This window comes from Corylus avellana, chromosome ca6 (genome assembly GCF_901000735.1).
Source record: "Corylus avellana chromosome ca6, CavTom2PMs-1.0".
Lineage (NCBI taxonomy): Eukaryota > Viridiplantae > Streptophyta > Magnoliopsida > Fagales > Betulaceae > Corylus > Corylus avellana.
The window spans coordinates 5,096,511-5,115,774 of NC_081546.1; the positions used below are offsets into that span (position 1 = coordinate 5,096,511).

At 36.1% G+C, this 19,264-nt stretch overlaps 2 protein-coding genes across 4 annotated transcripts; one reads left to right on the forward strand and one right to left on the reverse strand.

Moving 5' to 3' along the window:
* Positions 1-1,148: 1,148 nt before the first annotated feature.
* Positions 1,149-9,142, reverse strand: LOC132184334 (protein WHAT'S THIS FACTOR 9, mitochondrial). Of its 3 annotated transcripts, XR_009440551.1 has the most exons (3): positions 7,466-9,142; positions 1,611-1,781; positions 1,149-1,523 (listed from the first exon to the last, which is right to left on the reverse strand). XR_009440551.1 is itself a non-coding variant. In XM_059597927.1 (2 exons), the coding sequence occupies exon 1, from the start codon at positions 9,077-9,079 to the stop codon at positions 7,502-7,504; it is 1,578 nt and encodes a 525-aa protein (XP_059453910.1). In that variant the 5' UTR covers positions 9,080-9,142; the 3' UTR covers positions 1,149-1,781; positions 7,474-7,501. The 3 variants fall into 3 exon arrangements, 2 of the variants coding, with proteins under 2 accessions (XP_059453910.1, XP_059453909.1); XM_059597927.1 differs by having other exon boundaries at positions 1,149-1,781; positions 7,474-9,142; XM_059597926.1 differs by having other exon boundaries at positions 1,149-1,781.
* Positions 9,143-11,560: 2,418 nt separating this feature from the next.
* Positions 11,561-17,268, forward strand: LOC132184609 (protein-tyrosine-phosphatase PTP1). Its single transcript, XM_059598300.1, has 9 exons — positions 11,561-11,886; positions 12,235-12,331; positions 12,474-12,556; positions 12,678-12,818; positions 13,638-13,772; positions 15,539-15,687; positions 15,792-15,933; positions 16,539-16,625; positions 16,813-17,268. The coding sequence occupies exons 1-9, from the start codon at positions 11,698-11,700 to the stop codon at positions 16,822-16,824; spliced, it is 1,035 nt and encodes a 344-aa protein (XP_059454283.1). The 5' UTR covers positions 11,561-11,697; the 3' UTR covers positions 16,825-17,268.
* Positions 17,269-19,264: the final 1,996 nt, after the last annotated feature.

A 19,264-nucleotide genomic window follows, 5' to 3' on the forward strand; every position in this document is an offset into this window, starting at 1 on the left:
ACCTAAGAAATGGCATAAGCAAGTTTTGGAAAAGAGAAGAAAGAAAAGAGATTTGATAGCATAGCATCACTATGCCTATTTATAAGATAAATTTCACGGTTCTTCTTCGTATTTTTTTAGTGTTCTTTTGGTTCTGCGTGAATATTACTTTCTAAAAAAAAAAAAAACCTTACTCTACCGGTCACTCAAGAAAAAAATAATAATAATAATATGCATGTAGGACTAAGAAAACACCAAGAACTGTAGCATTCCTCTATTTATAAGCCAAATGAACGAATAATATAAGGAATGTAAATCACGTAATAATAATTAAATTTTCATATTATGAGCCAATTGGATCGGATTCTGATATTATCTGATAAGAAAATTGTGTATAATACTCTAATATTCCCCAAACTCAAGGTGTACACTTGAGAAGGAAAAAGAATAATTTATTATTATTATTATTATTATTTATTTTTTATTTTTTTTAAAGCCAATTGCTCAATTTCACCTAATAAAGAACATATGTATAAAGATATCGTTGAATATCTTTATAATCCATCCTCGTTTTGATTAGGACAATTTTTTTTTTTTATTTTTTTTTTTCTACATTGGGTTGAATGAATTTTTTTAATATAGTCTATAAAATTTATATATATATATTCTTTGAAGAAACATATGCTCTTTTACCATGAAGAAGCTGTGAGAACGATTCCCAAGGTATGACAAAAAAACATAAAAAATAAAAAATGAAGAAGAATAAGAATAAGATGGAAAGATCCCCCACCACGCCACGTGTACGGACAGTGAGCTTCAATTATAAGAAGACAAAGCTAGAAGGGGTTCCTTTGGGTTGACATTGATGTGATGTATAATGCTTCTTTCGGCTTCTGTCTGGTACTTTTATTTTGGCTGGGGTTTCAATATTTGGTGAAGATCTTTGGGTCACATGGGTGTTCCTTAGAAAAGGCATGCAGGACATAAAGTGGGGTTTTTTTTTGTTTTTTTTTTTCAGGATTCTTGTTCTGTGAATGGGAGATTTGGCTTTAATTATACAAAAGTTAAGCAATTAGAGCGGGAACATTCCAATAAAACAACAAATCTACCCTACTTTATGTTTCACCAATGCCCTTGGAGCAACCTTTATACATCATTTGTTAAAAGTAATCACAGATTACATGTTTGTTTTCACTTTATTCATATCTCTAAAGTTGTTCTAGTGTTGATCATATGGTTGTAATCCTTATACTGTTTTCACTGAAAGGAAAACGAAAAAAGAAATCTATTTAGACAATTTGCAGAACAGGATTTTAACCCTAAAGTTTTCAACATATAAAACCAAAGGTCTGCATGAATTTTACATGCTCAGACATAATTCTTATTAGCAATCTACATACCTTTCATCCCCCACCTAGGCTTTACCAGAAAAAGAAAAAGCTTCAAGCAGAAAAGGGATAACTGTCCAAAGAACCAACATCCTGTGAGATGCCCTTCACATTTGTATTCACTTCCCAGTTGCCATGCTTTCTATTGTAAACATCCTGCAAAGCAGACCTAGCATTTATCAATTTTTTTATATGGTATTCAGGAATTCTGTTTTACCCAAAATGCAGCTTCTCATATAACACCTCTGCTTGCTATGCTGAAGTCACCAAAATTAACATTCTCCTCTTTCATGAATTAATCAGCCTTTCTTCAAAATAAACACACCAGTAATTGCTTGATCTGGACGCCCGTTATTTCAAGCTGCATCAATCATCATGCATGATTGCCACTTTCCTCAGAAAGCCAACAAAGGCCTGAATGATCACCACCAACCAAGAGAAAAGAAGAATCATTAAAAAAGCATAGTTTGAACTATGTTGATTATACATAAAAAATAAAAATAAAAATTGAGAAGACACTTCAATATCATCAAAATTGGGGTAACAAAATCACCCTCGCATGTTCTGTCAAGGTTTCATCCAAAAAACAAAAAACAAAAAAAGGCTAAAAAAACGAAGTCAATGCTTTTACTTGGGTAGGATATCCTATTGCTGTTTCATATCAGCACATGCCAGAACAGTGACAATTAACTACTTTCAAAAAAATATATGTATACCAAACCTCAATACTCGAAAAATATCTAATCTGCGAATTAACCAACCAACCAACACTATTCTTTTTATAAGTAATGTAAGAACCTATCAACATAATTTCAACCTCGCAAGGGAATTTACAAGTCCAAGTTCATTTCCAATGACAAATAGGTCATAGATAATATTTAAGAGTAATCAGGCATATTCAATCAAACCAAAAAGCTCCCAACTCTTCTCTCCAGTCCTTTAAGAGGCATTAGTTTAAGTCATATAGGTACCCTATTACCAAAATATGAAAAATTGCCCATTTCATAGATGCTTTCCACTAGAAGCTAATCCGTTCAATCAGCAAAAGTTATAAAAGCAATTATAGTTGGGACATCCAAGAGTTATTTTTTAATTCTTTTGTTTCCTTCTGTTACATGTGATTTATGTATGTATATTTAATTCCAATTTGAGGGATCAAAATAATATTCTTCCTCCAAGGAGAGAGAGAGAGAGAGAGAACTACAGTGGAGGACAAGTGATTACAAAAAAATTAATTCCAATTTGAGGGATCAAAACAATATTCTTCCTCCAAGGAGGAAGAGAGAGAGAGAGAGAGAGAGAGAACTACAGTGAAAGACAAGTGATTTCAAAAGTTTAGAGCAACATATCTCTAGCTTGCAATTTAGCACACTGAGAGAATTACCTCTCAATGAGGATGTTGAGATGATTCCTAACTTATGTCAAGACTATTATTCATTATTATTCTTATTATTATTCTTGTTGGCCGACTAAGCTTCTGTTTGAGCACATGCAGTCCTATTAAAAGCAATGACCTTACCATATGCTTGCGTATAAACAAAAGACAAAAAAATGCATGTGCATAGACAATTTTGAGGGGACATTTGCAGATGGTAAAGATATTTCTTTACTTGGCCTTTGAATTAAGTATTCTCTTACTTTCCAATGGCCCTTTCTATTATATGTATGTCAAACTAAAAGCCACTAGTTAAAGAAGACACAAATAGTATAGCCCATTAACTTGAACTGAGATGGACCACACCCATAATAATTTATTTTAAGATGGTGTTCTACTTGATTTACACTTTGTAAAGGGTAGTTTTAATAATTTGGTTCCTTTTTCATTTCTCTCCCTTTTAGGCACTCTCTTTATACTTCCTGTGTATGTGGGTTGCGCCCCTCTGCGCTTTTCTTTATATCATTATTACTTATCAAAAAAAAAAAAAAAATTTGGTGATTACAACCATATTGTCTATGATAGGAGACTAATGGGCATCCAGTATAATCCGTCAAGATACACTACACTTGTAAAGAATATGCAGAGATTCACTCTTAATAGACGCTTGATTACCTATCAAAAAAGTCTTAAGAAAATCAAGAATGACTTACACTTTGGATCTCCATCAAAGAACAAATACTCTTAACATTCTTTGTAGCCAAATGCATGTCAAGCAAATTCCCTAGAAAACAGAAGGAAGAAAATCCTAGTTCAACTTAATTCATTAGTATGTTATAACCACCGAAGGGGCTGACTAAGTAACAAGAAGCTTACTCCCAAGTGGTTTGGTGAGAAGAAGGATATGGGTTCAAGTCTCTAGGGGAACGATGCTAAAAGGGATGAGCCTCATGCCCATTAATCTCTACTCACTAGCTGCTTGCTACTATGCTTTTCGGTAAGGTTGGGATTAGGTTTTAGCTTGACCCATCTTGAGAGAGTGCCTGCAGATCTCCTGCATTGTGGACCTGTTTAGGCTGCTCCTAACAAGTGCCTAGTAGGTAAGATGCTGCTATAGTAATGCCCAAGTAGAGAGTTCCAACTTCTGATTCCCCCCTCCCCTCCTTACCCTTTTTGCTCCAAGGAAAAAAAAATGCATGTACATGCTTTCCATAGTTGCATAGTTGGAGAAATTGAGCTTTACATGATCCTAGCAATAATTCAAACCCCCCCACCCTTTTTTTTGCGCAGAGGAAAGAAAAGCACGTACATGCTTTCCATAGTTGGAGAAACTGAACTTTACAGGGTCCTAGCAATAATTCGAAAGCAACCTCGAAACTGGCAGCACAAAGATGATATGCCCCAGAAGGAAGAATAAAAATACAAAGTCATAGTGCCAAATAGATGGCCATCTCCAGTTAAAAAAAGGCCAAAATATGATTTTTGTCCCTGAACATTCTTTGACACTAGAGTAACGAGAGAGATGTTCAAAGGATTCTTGAACATACAAGCACCATGGAACTCTTGAAGAAACAACCACTTATAATATCTTCCTTTACTACCCTCCAACAATGCTGAAATAGAGCCATAGTGAACCCATCCTAACAAGAAGCCTCATCCTATTCCATGTACGTCAAAAAGCTCCAACCACCTCCTTTTCAAATGACCACTCTAACCACGCCCTCTCCTCTCTCAATTGAATTAGGCAGGAAACCCTCCACACAAGTCTTCAATCTATTGTTTCTTTAAAAAGGCTCTTCTGAAAATCGAACTATCTGATCCTTCACCACTACTTTCTTTAGTAAAAAGATCACCATCAACTTTGAAATACCCAATAAAATTAACTCTTTAATAGAAATTCACAAGCCAATGGAAAAATCATGTGACATGATCTCCTTTAAGCAAGTCACCCTCATTTTTAGCCACCAACCCAACCCCTCCATCAAGATGCCATTTCCAACTTAGATTTAAGTTCTTCCCTTCTAGTTTGTTCCTCTTTAAGACAAATTTACAGCCTCCTTTAAATCCAAACATTGCATGTCACCAACACTCTTCCCTTTCCAGTTTCTACATTCCAAAAGACCACTGTATTCTATTTTCTTGAATCTTCTTAAAAGGCCTTCGACTTCTAGCCAACACAAAACTAGGCAAGCCCTAAATGGAGAAACTCATCCACCATTTATGCACTTTCCCGAAAAAATCTTTCACATTAAGCCACATATTTACACCTCAATGTTCCCATTTCTCTCTCAAACTCGGATAAACAATCAAATAGGAAATGGTTAAAGATACGACTTGGGTGTAACAATTGCAAAGAGATTTCAAAATATTCCTTTTTATAAGTGAGTTTGCAAAATATTCCTAGCACTCTAGAGAAGCTAAACTTCAAGAAATTGACTTTGGATCCTTTATGAGACAAAAGTATACAAGCCACCACCCAATGGAAATTCCACCAAATTCAGTTTCCAAACGAGTTTGAAATTTAATCATCCCAGTTGATAATCTATCATCCCCTCGTTTCTCACTAGGGAAAACAACAACGTCAAAATCTCCTGCTATACACCTTGTTCCATCGCAACTACTCACTCCCTCTTTTAATTTCGTCAAGAACCACATTTAACCCTGTTTTCATTCAGTGCTTACATGCCAAATGATAGAAGCCATCAAATTATGATGCAAATAAGTGGTTTTTCATTTCCTCCACTTCATATGCTCTCACTCTCTTTACTTCCTTTTCTCAGTGTTTTTTTCTAAATTTCTCACCTACATGTGACATCCTTTCCAGAGGTAATCAGGTGGATTATCCATTAGAAGGCAGATTGCTTACCTGGTCTAATAATCAAGACATGCCATCTATGCCTCCCATGATCGGGCTTTTTCTTTAGTAGAGTGGAAGGATTGCTTTGCAAACTCTGTGCAACAATCACTTCCTACACTTGTCTATGACTATTATGCTATTATGCTCATAAACTGAAGCTTCAAGACAATACTTGAGAAAATGGAATGAGAAATTTTGTGCGATGTAGGGGTCAAAACCACTCAAAGCAGTAGTTTGTATTTACGAAAAAGAGAACCATCATTGGAGGGCATATAATACAAGCACAACATTTCTGCATGACTGGATGTTTGCACTTTTGATCGCAAGAAAATTTCTCTCCCGGCGCCCCCCCCCCAAAAAAAAAAAAAAAAAAAGAAAAAGAAAAGCCAAAATGTTAAAAAAAAGTGCTTTGTTAAACACATTTTAAGCACATTTAGTTGTACCTTAATATTTCATAGAAATACTATCATTAGTACTGCTAATAATCTAACCTCTTCTATAAAATGCTTTTCCAATAAAATATTTTGTTTTATTGATAGTAGAATTAAATTACTCAAAAAAAAAAGAGGACAACAAAAGCCTTTATAATTCCTTTGGCTCTCTATACCAAACGCATATCTACTTTCAGAGAAAGAAAAGTAATGGAAACCTCTTCAACCTAGTTCTTATGTCATTTTTCTTTTAAAATAACATGTAAATGAATTTGCAGACAAACAAAAAGTAATAACTCCTTTAAAAAAAGAGAAATAAATCATATTTGATGAACATGTCAAAAATAGTTTATATTGTTATTTTGGCCCTGTACCAATCCAGAAATTTAACTAGTCCCCCATCTTGTCACAAGGCAAAAAGTATTAAAAAATATGTATTTATTTTTTTGGATAGTTAAAAACATGTAAATATCAATGTTCAAAAATGTTGGTCTAGTGCAGGAGCAACATAAACATCGACTATTTACACTTTGATATGTATGTTCTGGGTCTTATATATGCTACAAATATTTTATCTATTTGAGTTGATATTTTATCAATGCCTTACTACTCACAAATTTCTAGGAACAGATCTTAGAGAAGTCAAGGAAGATTTATTTCTAGAATTATATCTGCCCCCCTCCCCCAGATAAACATCCTTGTTCTTTCCCTAATCTCAAGCAATATGGAAGGAACCCTGTTAGTTGGATTCCAACCAAGAAAGCACATAGACTTAGGAACGCATACCAATCTTTGTATCTCATCTTACCCAAACTTTCCTTCAAAAAATTAGATACATGATAAGAACAGGTCTTTATCAAGTTTCTTGATGATAGGGAAACCCCCAAGGCAGGGCTACTTCATGTACCTAATCCTGAAGGATAAACCCTAGACCCGTATAATGCACCCCCACCACACAGATCAATTAAATCTAGCTTTCACAATGGGTGTGGCCGCAAGGAATTGTTTGTATCCAAGGAGATTTGAACCTTAGATCTAATGATTATGCCACCAAAGACCAAGGCATTCACCACTTGAGCCAACTTCTTGGGGTTAGGTCTCTATCAAGTTTCAGGATAACCTTGCTGAGACAGTGGCCAACAATGTTGTATCCACCTTCTACTTCATCCTTGTTTTGCACTTTGGATGCTATCTAATCTTATTTGTTGCTTTCTTTACTTATCCTTCTGTTTGTTACTTGGATTTGGACCTCTTCAATGCATTACTTTCCCTCTTATGATATTTTATTTCCAATATGTCTGTCTGTAGGTTGTCTTTATAGAAGCCCTCCTATAGATGTAATCAACTAACTCAATCTCACAATCAAAACATTCTAAGCAGGTAAACTTTAAATTTGCAAACTCATAACAAGGGAGATCGTGAACATGATGCAAACCTGCTAACATGTTGTTGCAGCAAATAATCTGAATCTTTACGAAGTATAAATCCTCTTGTCTGGCAATGACCTCCCTCTGCTTTTAGGTAAACTTGATCTCTCTGGCGAGCTTCCCCCAACATTATTCCCACCGTGCATATTTGCTCTTTTAGAAAATTTGGATTGAACTTTTTCCATCGTCTTACCAGGTTGTTTTCCACCTGCCCTTCTTCTTTCAGGTTTTCTCAAAGTCTCCTTCGCATCCAAATTCATTTTCCAAGCTCTACTTCCTCTATTATCTGAAACATTTCTTCTAACACCTCTGTGACTCTCATTTTCATCCTCATGTTCGTATTTATTGTCGCTAGCCTCCTCAACCTCAGCTTCCGAAGAATCATACAAGCCCCCTTCATGTTCTTCCCCACTTTCAATATCCTCCTCTTCCTCTCCTTTCCCTTTTTCATCATGACCCGTCTGCTTTTTCTTTTGAGTACTTGCACCTGGAACGCTAACCGGTTTACTATTTTCCTTCACCATATTCATGAGGTGAATATACTGATTCCTCATGCTCATCAATGGATGATCCTCAACTAGCAAACCCCTTTTATAACCTTCTCTCAAAACCACAGTGTAGGTACCAATCTTACTCGACAAATAGAATATACCCGAGTCCTGCAGCAATGCTCTCTTAAACCTCGACCTAAGCCCCAAATACTCTCCAAGGCATAGTATATTATCCCTCTCCGTCTTCTTTGGCACAAGAATATGAAGCAACTCGTGCAAAACCGCGACCGCCCACTTCTCCGATTCATCACTCTTCGGCGGAAGATGAGACGCATTCTCATAAGGAGAAATGTAAGGCAACTTCTGCCACTCATCCACCCACTTCTTCCACTTCTTGTCCATCTCAAATCCTCTCGAAAATTGCATAGGGAATGCTAAAGCCATTCCCTTTGTGTAACCCAATTTCCCATTCATCGCCTTCTTCTCCATAACCGAAGTGGCAAGCTCATTGCTCCAACAAACCAGTTCCAAAGCTCGCGTATCCTCCGACCCTTTTGCAGAATCTCTGTGACCCACAATCCGAAAATAGTCCGGGAACTCGGGGACTATGGTTTTCTCGTAATCTTGAGGAAGACCCAGATCCCATTTCAAGAGCTCGATGACACTGAGCGGTATTCTATGGGCCCTAGATATCATCAGGAGCTTCAAAACCCGGTCCGCAGCCTGTTGCTTATAGGTCTCGCTCTGATAAACCAACTGCTCTTCGGCGTCAAGGTTGAGGACCTCAGGGGTGAGGCGAACGTGTGGGTGGATGCGGATGCCGCCGGGGAGGAACTCCTCGAAAACGGAAGGGTATCCGCGGACGAAGTCGATGGGGCGGGTCGGGATCTGGAGGGAGTCTCGGTTCTGGGCGATGACGGAGATAGGGACGGACTTGGATGGCTCAGATTTGATGAAGTTCTTGAGGTTGAGCAAGGGTCTGAGGTTCTTCTCCTTCTCCACAGCGTGGTCGAGGCCGCGGTCTCGGACCCATTTGATGGTGGCGTCTTCCACGAACGTCCGGCGGTGGCGGATGAGCTGGGATTGAGAGTGAGAGAGTGGGTTTGGGAAAGAGCGGAAGATGAACTGCATTTGGTCTAACTTTCTGCTCTTTGCTGCCTGCCTCCTCTGTTTTGTTAGCTGCGTTCTGCAGAAAGGGAATTGAATGTTGGTAAAGATGAGGGTTTTAGGAGGGTTTTGTTTTGGACTATTCTTTTACTCTTTCTTTTTCTTTTTCTTTTTCTTTTTTTTTTGTTCCCCCCTTTTTAACATTTTTAACATATAACATTTTTTTATTTTTTTGGGTTTAATTTAATCACAAGATATAAAGTACGATTTTTTTTTGTTTTGAAGTCAAAATTATGTCTCTCTGCAAATTTTTAAAGATGTTGAAATAACTTTTATAAGAGTAATTAGGGCCGTAAATGAACAAAGTTACCCATGAACTCACCTGGACTCGACTCGATACAATACATACATACCTGTATAAAACTCAGCTCGCTTATTACTGCGACTCATATATATATATATATATACTAATTAATAAAAATAACTTATATTGTAAAAGTTAATCATATGGTCATATCTTAAATGATATAATCATTAAGTATCTAATGTTAATTGAATCAGCAATTTGAATTGTTAAATCATATGATTGAATGGAAACTTATTATACTTAATCGTATACTTAACAAAATTTGTTTATTATGTTTCATTGATTTTCTTTTTATACTTAAATATAAAATTTAAATAATCTGATACATGTTGAGCTTGACCTCAAGTACTTGGCTCAAGCTCGTCAAAAATTTATGAGCTCGAGCTCAGACAGGAGTACCCACCCTGGTGAGCCAAGCTTAGACACGGAATGGGGCTTGTGTCATGCTCAACAAAAAATTCAACGAGCCAAGTTTGAGCAAGCACTACCCACTAAAGCTCGCTCGTTTACACCCCTAAGAGTAATGTTAGAAGTTTTTTCTGTGTCGTTCTAAAAACAATGTAACTTTTAAAATTATCATTGAATTTATAATTGAAATTAAGTTGTTCGGATTGCATGCAATTGGCAAAAGAGTACAAACAGAGTGAAGTGAACTAATAGAAATTTTCAATAATTTTATTGTCTAAATGGTTAAATATAATTTATCTGAACAACCTTTCCAAACAAGCAAGTATAGGTCCTATAAAAATTATGGAAAGTGCTAGGCTTATAAACACATTTTACAAAAAACATTTTATAAACTGATGTGGCATGATATAATTGGGTTTCTCAAAATTTGAATTTATCTCATATTCAATTATATTGTGCCACATCGGTTTATAGAAGCTTTTTTATAAAATGTGTTTGTAAACTTAATATTCCTAAAAAATTATATCTCATTTGTTACTTCGATTATTAGCAATTTATAAAATAAAAATTGCTAAAAACTGGGACCCAAGATAATAGGGTGTAATAAACTTTATTTTCCAGTATGCTGTACTTGGAAGACACGATACACCCTAAAGTTTCAATCATGTCTTGATGCTCGTGAAGCATTGATTTTACAGGCTTCACAATTTATTGATAATACCTAAAAGTTCACCAATCAAAAACAGCCTAAAAAATCACCAATAAATAAATAAATAAATAAAGACTAAAGAAAAAGGTAGTTTCACAAAATTAACAGAAAGAAATAAATATATGTAGCTTCTATTTTTAAGAAAACTATTTAGACACGTGACTTGATGGTGCAAAGTGAACCATTGGATCATACCAATCAGCTACAACTGTACCAACAACAATTCTGCTTGATTTCTATCCACCGTTCAATGCAGTTTGATGGATGGTTTCCAATGATCCACACCATTATTGGCTTATTGCACCTATCCAAATCCAGCAACCCCCAATCATATAAGTATTTTGAGAAAACTACCTTTTGTATCATGAGCTAAAGCATCTTGGTACTTTTATTTTATAAATTGCTAATTGTACTATTTTGCTCTCATGAACTATTATTTTGTGCTTAAAATTCTATTCCGTCAGTTAAAGCTGTTAACTCATACGGTCAAAGTGATAATATGTTATAGTTTATAGGGGCAAAGTTAGGGCTGGCAAAACAGGTACTTGACAAATAAATAGGTACCCATTTATCCTATGCATGGAACAATTTTTTGTGACACCTATATAAACCTTATTATAAAAAAATATGCATAGGATAAATGGGTCGTAAATGAGTTATATCAGGTACCTGTTTTGTCAACCCTAGGCAAAATGACAATGTGTTGTAGTTCATAAAAACAAAGTGATAGGTTGACCGTCTGAATTAACGGCTTTAACCGACAAAAGTGAGTTTTGAGTACAAAATAGTAGTTCATTATAAATTAATATTTTATGATACATAAAAATACCATTTAGTTGGACAAAATACGGGAAATTAACACTTTTTCCTTTTCTTTATGGGTTGTTTTTCAAAAAAATAAAAATATAAACAAATAATATAAAAGAAATTTATCTTAAAATATTTTATTGGGTCGAAAAGATTGGTCGGTGCTTGGCGACAAAGATTGTGCCAGCCCAAGCAAAGAGTACAAACTCATGATAACCCAATCAATCACAGGGAAAAAACGCCCACTTCCCATAATTTCTACACCAAAATCGCAGAGGAAAAAACCCACATTCAATTCAACTGGGGAACCTCATTTCTCGACGGGCCCACCACCGCCGGGGAAGATCCGGCATGGCCGCCTCTTCTGCCGCTGCGTCCGTCGCTAACCCGCCGCCCAGCAGCTTCGATTTCTCCCCCGATTCGCCGCCCGGGCTCGCTCTCACCCCAGATCAGTTCGCGCGCTGCTCCGAAGCGCTCGGGTTCTTCCGCCAGAAGCTCTCCGCGCCTCAGACCATCGCACAGGAGTTCGCTCGCTTGCAGGTTGGTTCTTTTGGTTGCTCATCGTGTGCTCCCGAGAATGTGTAGGAAAAGAAAAGATACAAAATTTCACGAGGGTTTTGAAACATGACGGTTCATGTTGTTAATTTTCTGCTTCAAGAAAGTTGATCTTCTGAAACTCTCTTGGGAAAGTGTCACTGAAAAACACGTTTACGTAAGAATTTGGTTTCAAAGACAAATGCATTTAAGGATGGTCCTCTTGAAAAAGATTGGATCTTTTAAGGTGGACAAGGAATTTATTTCTGATGGGGTATCATTTGTATTACTATTTACCTTTTGTTTATGCGGTTCTGTTTTGGTTACAGTACTAAGTTTTAAAGTTGATGTCAGGCCAATAGGATAACACCATCTGAGATGCGGAGAAGCTGTACTGTGGCTTTTGACAGTGTCAATTTGAGCAAAAACCGCTACACGGATGTCGTGCCATGTATATCTCATCTTTGTTTCTTTTGATGCCTCAGTGCTTAAGCAATTTGAATTTTCTTTCTCACAAATGGATATATATACATATATGAAGTTTGAAGACCAAGTTTTTTGTCACCAGATTGCTGTATTGTTGTTGATTTCAGTTGACAAGAATAGGGTTGTTCTTAATTCGTGTACGGATTACAGACCGGAAGCGAGGGGCTACATAAATGCGAGCCTTGTCACGGTACAAGCTTATATAATCAATATTTAGTTGATAGTGTCTCTCAGTAGAATATTCTAAGATGTTTGGAACTGTCTCCTATCTCCTTGTTTTGACCTTTCGATAATGACTCATTTCAATGTAGACTTCTTCCTCGGAAAATGTTTCTCAGTTTATTGCCACGCAAGGTCCACTACCGCACACCTACGAGGATTTCTGGGAAATGGTACTCCAGTACCATTGCCCTGTGATTGTGATGCTGACCAGGTTGGTCGACAATTACAAGGTACTTCACTGTGTAGAGTTTAAGGTAATTTTGTAATTTGCAGTTGCATATAATTACTCAAATCTTTGATATCCAGCATAAGTAGTCCATGACAAAACTAGCACTTTTACATCAAAAACTGGAAAGGGTTTAATATAGCATTTACAAATGTTAAAGGGGCAACCCCAGATGATGTATTTCATCAATTATGAGAACATGGAATTGGCACTCAGTCTGGTTCATTGGTTGAGTATATTCATGTTTCTGAGCCAGTTTTAGATGTTTTGTGGTGTGTAAGTATTTATATTTAAACAACTTAGACTTATCCAGTGCTTTTCATCGACTGGGTACTTTGTTACCTTTCTATCTTTAAGTATTGGGCTTCACCAGATTGCCTTTGGATTTTACTTGACAAAAGATGTATGGGCTTCATCAGAATAACAATTGTTCCACCTATAATGTAAACCCTTTTGACAGGGTTATTGGGGGCACCATTTCCTCATATCTTTCTTCTTCTTTTTTTTTCTATTATTTTTAAGGGACACTCTTATGATAAATTACTTCACATGTGCAGGCACATAGATGCCTTTTGGTTTATGACCAGCTTGATCTTTTCTAACTTTACTAATGAATATATTATTGTCATGCTTGTAATGTGGTCATTAGTAAAAATATTTCTGCTTATATTACTTTTATGTGGTTGTGATGTGCAAACCTACGGTCATTGTCTCGACTTTTCATATTCATTTGATGATTCTTATAATCTTGCATAATATAGTTTTAGATTTCTTATTTCATACTTATTTGTTAGATGCCTTCTGATTTAAACTTTATGTGCAGATGGTAAAATGTGGAGATTATTTCCAGGCAGAGGATGGTCCTAGGGAATTTGGTGATATATGTATTGTCACTAAATGGATAAGAACTACTGACACTTCATTAGAGTTACACCTCTTGGAGGTGAACCATAGGGAGGTAAGATGAATTTTTGAAAATACTGCTGATAATGTGTAAACTGATGCTTTATGGATTCTTTAGGCATACCATATAGTGGAAATCCAGCATGATATTGGGGACAAACTTTGTTTGACAAAATGAGAATGCATGTTTCTCCCATAAGTTATGTAAATATAGTTTGAAAAAGTATATCTATTCCTTGTGATGAGTTACATGGGTTATCTTAGATTAATTTAGAGGTAAGGCTTCCTGACGTCTGACAGCTCAGGAATTTGGAGATTAAGATCTTTCAGTGATCAATAAAAATGGGATAGAAAAGTATTAGATTTTGGATTCTATGGTTAAGAAGGCTAATTTAATTATTGGTAATAGAAAAAAGGGTTGTATTAAATTTTTTTCTTCTTTTTAAAAGAATTTATTGGTTGAAAAGAAAAAGGAAGAAGAAGAAGAAAAGAGGTTGCAGGATTTTTACGAGCAGCAGTTCCTTGTGGTTGAAGAAGAAGAAAAGGAAGGGTAATCTAGATGCTCATTAGCAGTTCCTTGTGGTTCTTACTTTTCCTTTGGTGATAAGTTATTATGATGTTCTTGTTCTTTTTGCTCCTATTAGTTAGGTGGCTTCTCTTGCATACTCTCTGTGTACCTAGGGATAAAGTTTTAATTCTGTGTTATTCTTTTCAGCCCTGAAAATGGAGGTAATGAATATTAAATGCCAATCTGTTTGGTGAGGAATATGTTAAAGTAATAACATAGGGTCTTTGCTTGTACATTCAAGGCCCTGGCTTTAGCTTAAGTTGTAAAGAGTCTTACCAATAAAAAAAATATCCCTGTAATCAATGAGGTGCTTTCACAGAATTAAACTGCATTTGTTGGGGAGCGGATAAATTTTAGATGTGGTTCTCATTGCTAATGAGCATCTAGATTTGAGGCTTAGAAGTTGGAACCTTGAGTTAATCTGCAAGCTAGTGTGATAAGCTCTTGTTCATTTGGCAAATATCTAGTTTCTAAGTTGACAATATTCCGGTTTTGGCTGGAGTACTCAATGGCATGGTAGAAGAGTTGGTGTGGGCATGGGCATTTTTTGAAGTTTCTTTGGATCTCTAGCAAATAGTTATGCTAATTGCCCATGTTTTAGGGTACCATCTTCTTTTCTTCTTTTTCTTTTCGCCCTGCAAATTGTGTTTAGAATAGCTCCTTCTAAAGTGAATTTTGTTCTCTCTGTCTCCCTCTATACAGATTTTCTCCTTAGAGTTTCTGCACCCCCCTTCCCAAAAAAAGAAAAAAAGAAATCAAAGAAAAGAAACAGAGAGGGAGAGAGAGAGAAGTGGTGGTTTGAAGTGTTGAATCCTCTTATTTTCACAGCTGGAATAGTAACCCTTCTTTGCCTTCTAGATTTCATTTGGAAGGACTGCAACCAAATTGATTCTGGAAATCGAAGCCCTTATTATTCCTTTTGCCTCTTCTCCCTCCTGTCCAATTTTCTTATGTGCTTCTAGGTCCTTGTACTCGTCCCATATATGAGGCATTTGTCCTCCAAGATGTTAGTGATACTATTCATTTATTCCACCAAAAAAATGCAGAAAAGAACACATTAAGACATCAAGGAGCCCCTGAAGATATGCTGTATAGTTATGCTGTTCTCAATTTGTATCAATTACCAAATGAATTTACTAGTGTTCGAATGTATACCTTGCTTTATAAATTGGTGTTCTTATTGTGTGATTTGTAATTGATTTCCCACCTACGGAAATGTCTTTTTCTCTTAGCCATTGTCATCTATATTGCAGTCCGAGGAGGCACCCATATCTGTTCTGCATATTCAGTATCCTGAATGGCCCGATCATGGAGTTCCAAAGGACACAATTGCAGTGCGTGAAATTTTGAAAAGACTATATCATGTACCACCCAGTCTTGGCCCAATAGTGGTGCACTGCAGGTTCAGCTCAAGTTTATATAATCTAAATGTGCCATGATAATGCTCCATATATCATATGTGCACTTTTTTCTGAAACTCTCTCTCTCTCTCTCTCTCTCTCTCAGTGCAGGTATTGGGAGAACAGGAACATATTGCACCATTCATAACACAATTCAAAGAATTCTTGCTGGAGACATGTCTGCTTTAGATCTTGTTAATACCATAACCATGTTCAGGTCTCAGAGAATTGGAATGGTCCAAACGCCGGTATAGTTACTTTATAATAATTTCCATGGTAATGTCATATAATTAATCCATTATTACACTAGTGAAATTCTGCTGGCCTGAAAGAAGAGCTCTAAGTTTATGGCTCAACCTGAAGGTTTGGCCCGAGTATTGAACTATGGACTTGTGCAAGCCCGAAGGACCAGTAGAAACCTTAACCTGATTTATTTCATGTAGATGGGGCAATTTGTCTGTGTACTGGGGGGCAAGTTTGTCCTTTCCTAGTAGCCTGTGCAGAAAGCCCTATTTTGTTTTTGTTTTTACTTCCTTGCATTATGGCTCTGGTTGGCTGACAGGTTGCATGGTAAAACCAACCATGATTGGGTTGGTTTGATTCTCTGGTTAACAGAGTTGCACAAGACGGTTATAGGGGAGCAAGCAGTAGTGTTTTTAGTTTCTTTTTTGTCTAATATCCTTTAGAGCGCAGAGAAAAGGCTGAATATTATGTGACAAGAATGTAGATTAATCTCATTCTCATTACCCCTCCTCAACCAGTCAACCCCCTCTCTTTCTCCTTTTTCTTAAAAATGAATGCTGAGTCTGCTCTACTTCTGATGCTCCATCTTTTTTAACTTACTGTTTCTTAGGATCAATATTGTTTCTGCTATAAAGCAATCATTGAAGAATTAGAAGACCTAATCTCAGAGTTCAACACTCAAAAGGAGTTGAAAATGGTATGTCCATGTCTTCAAGTTTTTGTGCCTTTTGCGTAGATTGTGCACCAACATGGTGTAGAAGTCTTTTACTAGAATAATAAATTTTACAACATTGATTTCGTTTTATTATATTACCTTCTACTGTATGATGTCTTTGTAGGATCATTTGCTAATACAGATGTCTTTTATTTTGTTCTTTGGGCAGCTAGATCAATGACTCTTACTTTTCAGTTTTCATTAGTACCAATGCTGAATAAGGCTGACAGAATCCTCTAGCTGCCTTCTTATTTTTCCGAAGTCAATTCTATGCTTCTCCCGGCATGTTTTTCAGCAGCTGGATCTGGTGCCTCATCATGGCAGTGGAGCCAAAAACATTGCTGAACAAGTAATTTATTGTCCTCAAATCCTCTGGTTATCTCCCTATAAACATAAGAGGCAGCCGAGGAGCTGAATGGCCTGTACTTGATGTTATAATGGTTCCCTGCTGATTCTTAGAAAAATGAACTGAACTTTGTAACTACAGTAGGCTTCGTGATTCATTGAGTTTAGACAGTTTGAAGTTGTTGTTTTCTGTTGAGGCCAATAATTCCATCTTGCATGATGACTACAACTACTATAAATTTGATTGCTTCAAAAGCTCTAGATAGTTATGCTTCTGCTCTGTTTATGATGTTGTAAATGGTTTCACTCCATTTAAAAATGCACCGTAGAATCACATACTTTAAGAACACATGTTAGTTTAATAGACTGCGTCGGCGGATATCCACCATCTCTTAGTTTAAAAGATGGAAGAAGTTAGGTTTTTGAAAAGAATTGGACAGAAGAATAATCTCACGGGGTTGCTCCTGGTGTAAAAGTACAACAAAAAATTCGCCACCTCTTCTTTTAAGGTTGAAAAAACTTGGCATTTCATTTTCAACCTCATCTCCTGATCTCCCCCACTATTGACTCTTCCCCTATTACTCTACCACCGCCATGAAGTCTCTATTCCGCTATCTTTTTCGTCGTCATTTCATGACACAGAATGGTCAATTCACCTTTAAATTATTCCCTTAATTTGGTCAAAGAAGTGGTTCGATCACCTGAGCATTGGCGGTTTAATCCTTGTGCTTCAACCAATGCGTGCCATGTCTACTTCAATCCGTGTTTAACATATTCGGTTAAACTTTTTCTCAAACTATTTTAGAGGTGTTATTTTGTATATTCGCAAAGATCATTGTTGCTTTATATGATTCTGTAAACTACAGTGATTTATTCCCGTAGATTACCTAATTTACAATTAGCTTCATCTTGTACCAAAATGAATTCAGAGACCTGTAGGCAAAATTAATCCCAACATTATTTCTTTTTATTCCATATTAATCACCTTTTATTATTATTATTCAAATAAAAAAATTACTACGAAACAAATTTTTTGTACTTTTTTCATACAAAACATATTTTTTTCACTTTTTTTCACAAAACATTTTCACTAAAACCAACAAAAAAAAGCACTACACTGCCGGCCCGGTCCAGCCTTTGGCAAACATAGCCGTAAGATATAACAAAAAAAACAACTTATTTCCAACAATCAAATTGGGTAAACCTCAAACACTGATTTCACATTCTTTCCTTACGGTTGAAGGATTCATACGTATACGTTGGCATCTTTGTGTTGTTTCTATCTTCTTCTCTAATTTTTTTTTTTTTCGCCTTTCTTTCTTTTATGCTATTAAATGCTTTCGACAAATTGAAAAGCTCCAAACTCCACGTTTAATCTTCCATGCAGACATCGTTGACTTTGTCCTCTTGAAAACATCCTTAATTAACAAAAGTGGAAAATATCTCATCTCTCTTCTATCTTTCCCTTCCGAGTAAACATCCTTAACAAAAGGGAAAGTCTCTTATTCCTTTTGTTTCGTGCTGGCAAGGGAGGAGCCTTCTTTTGTAACCTTTAAAATCATTATTAATTAAGAATAAATTAATATTATATTTTGATCAAATTATAATTTTAAAAGTCAAATCAACTTTAAGAAAATAAAAAAAATAGTCTCTTAACATTACTCAAATTTATTTTACGTCCGCATCTTCTAGCCCTACCACGCCATCTCTCCACGTTCATTGGCTCTGTATCCAACTGTTTCTTACCCGTTATGCTGCACGTACAATTCACATATTGTCACGGCGGGCATAGCTTGTATGTGTCGTCCCTTTATTTTAGCTCTCACTTCATATTTGATGCATGTAGGGTGAATTTGGAAGAAGAAGAACGGATGAAGGAGGGAAAAAGAATAAGGATTAAGCCGTACAGTCCAAAAAAATAAAAAAGGGTTTGACGAAATCTCACGCCAAAGAAGAGTCGCACTTAATATATCTATTAATTTAACACGGTATCAAAATATATATGCTTGTTTTCTATTTTAATTAAACATTTACATATTAGTTAAGCCTTGTTTGTTGAGTAAGAATTTAAATTCATGTGGGAAGAAAAATATTAAATTATTACAAATTTACCACTTAAGCTTCTGGAAAAAAAAAATGCTTCTGGAACAAAATGTAATTTGACAGTGCCCTATGCAAGTAGGCGGCCAATGTTTATCACGTGGAACATGGACCATTGGATGAAAATCACTGATGGTTAGTAGTTGTCTTAGATTGACTACACGTGTTTCTTTGGA

Excerpts from the sequence above, each read along its gene's own strand:
- LOC132184609 (XM_059598300.1), top strand. The coding sequence starts at position 11,698 with ATGGCCGCCTCTTCTGCCGCTGCGTCCGTCGCTAACCCGCCGCCCAGC. Across the intron at positions 11,887-12,234 it reads AGGAGTTCGCTCGCTTGCAG|GCCAATAGGATAACACCATC; the intron begins GTTGGTTCTTTT and ends AGTTGATGTCAG. Across the intron at positions 15,934-16,538 it reads TTGGAATGGTCCAAACGCCG|GATCAATATTGTTTCTGCTA; the intron begins GTATAGTTACTT and ends ACTGTTTCTTAG.
- LOC132184334 (XM_059597927.1), bottom strand. The coding sequence starts at position 9,079 with ATGCAGTTCATCTTCCGCTCTTTCCCAAACCCACTCTCTCACTCTCAA.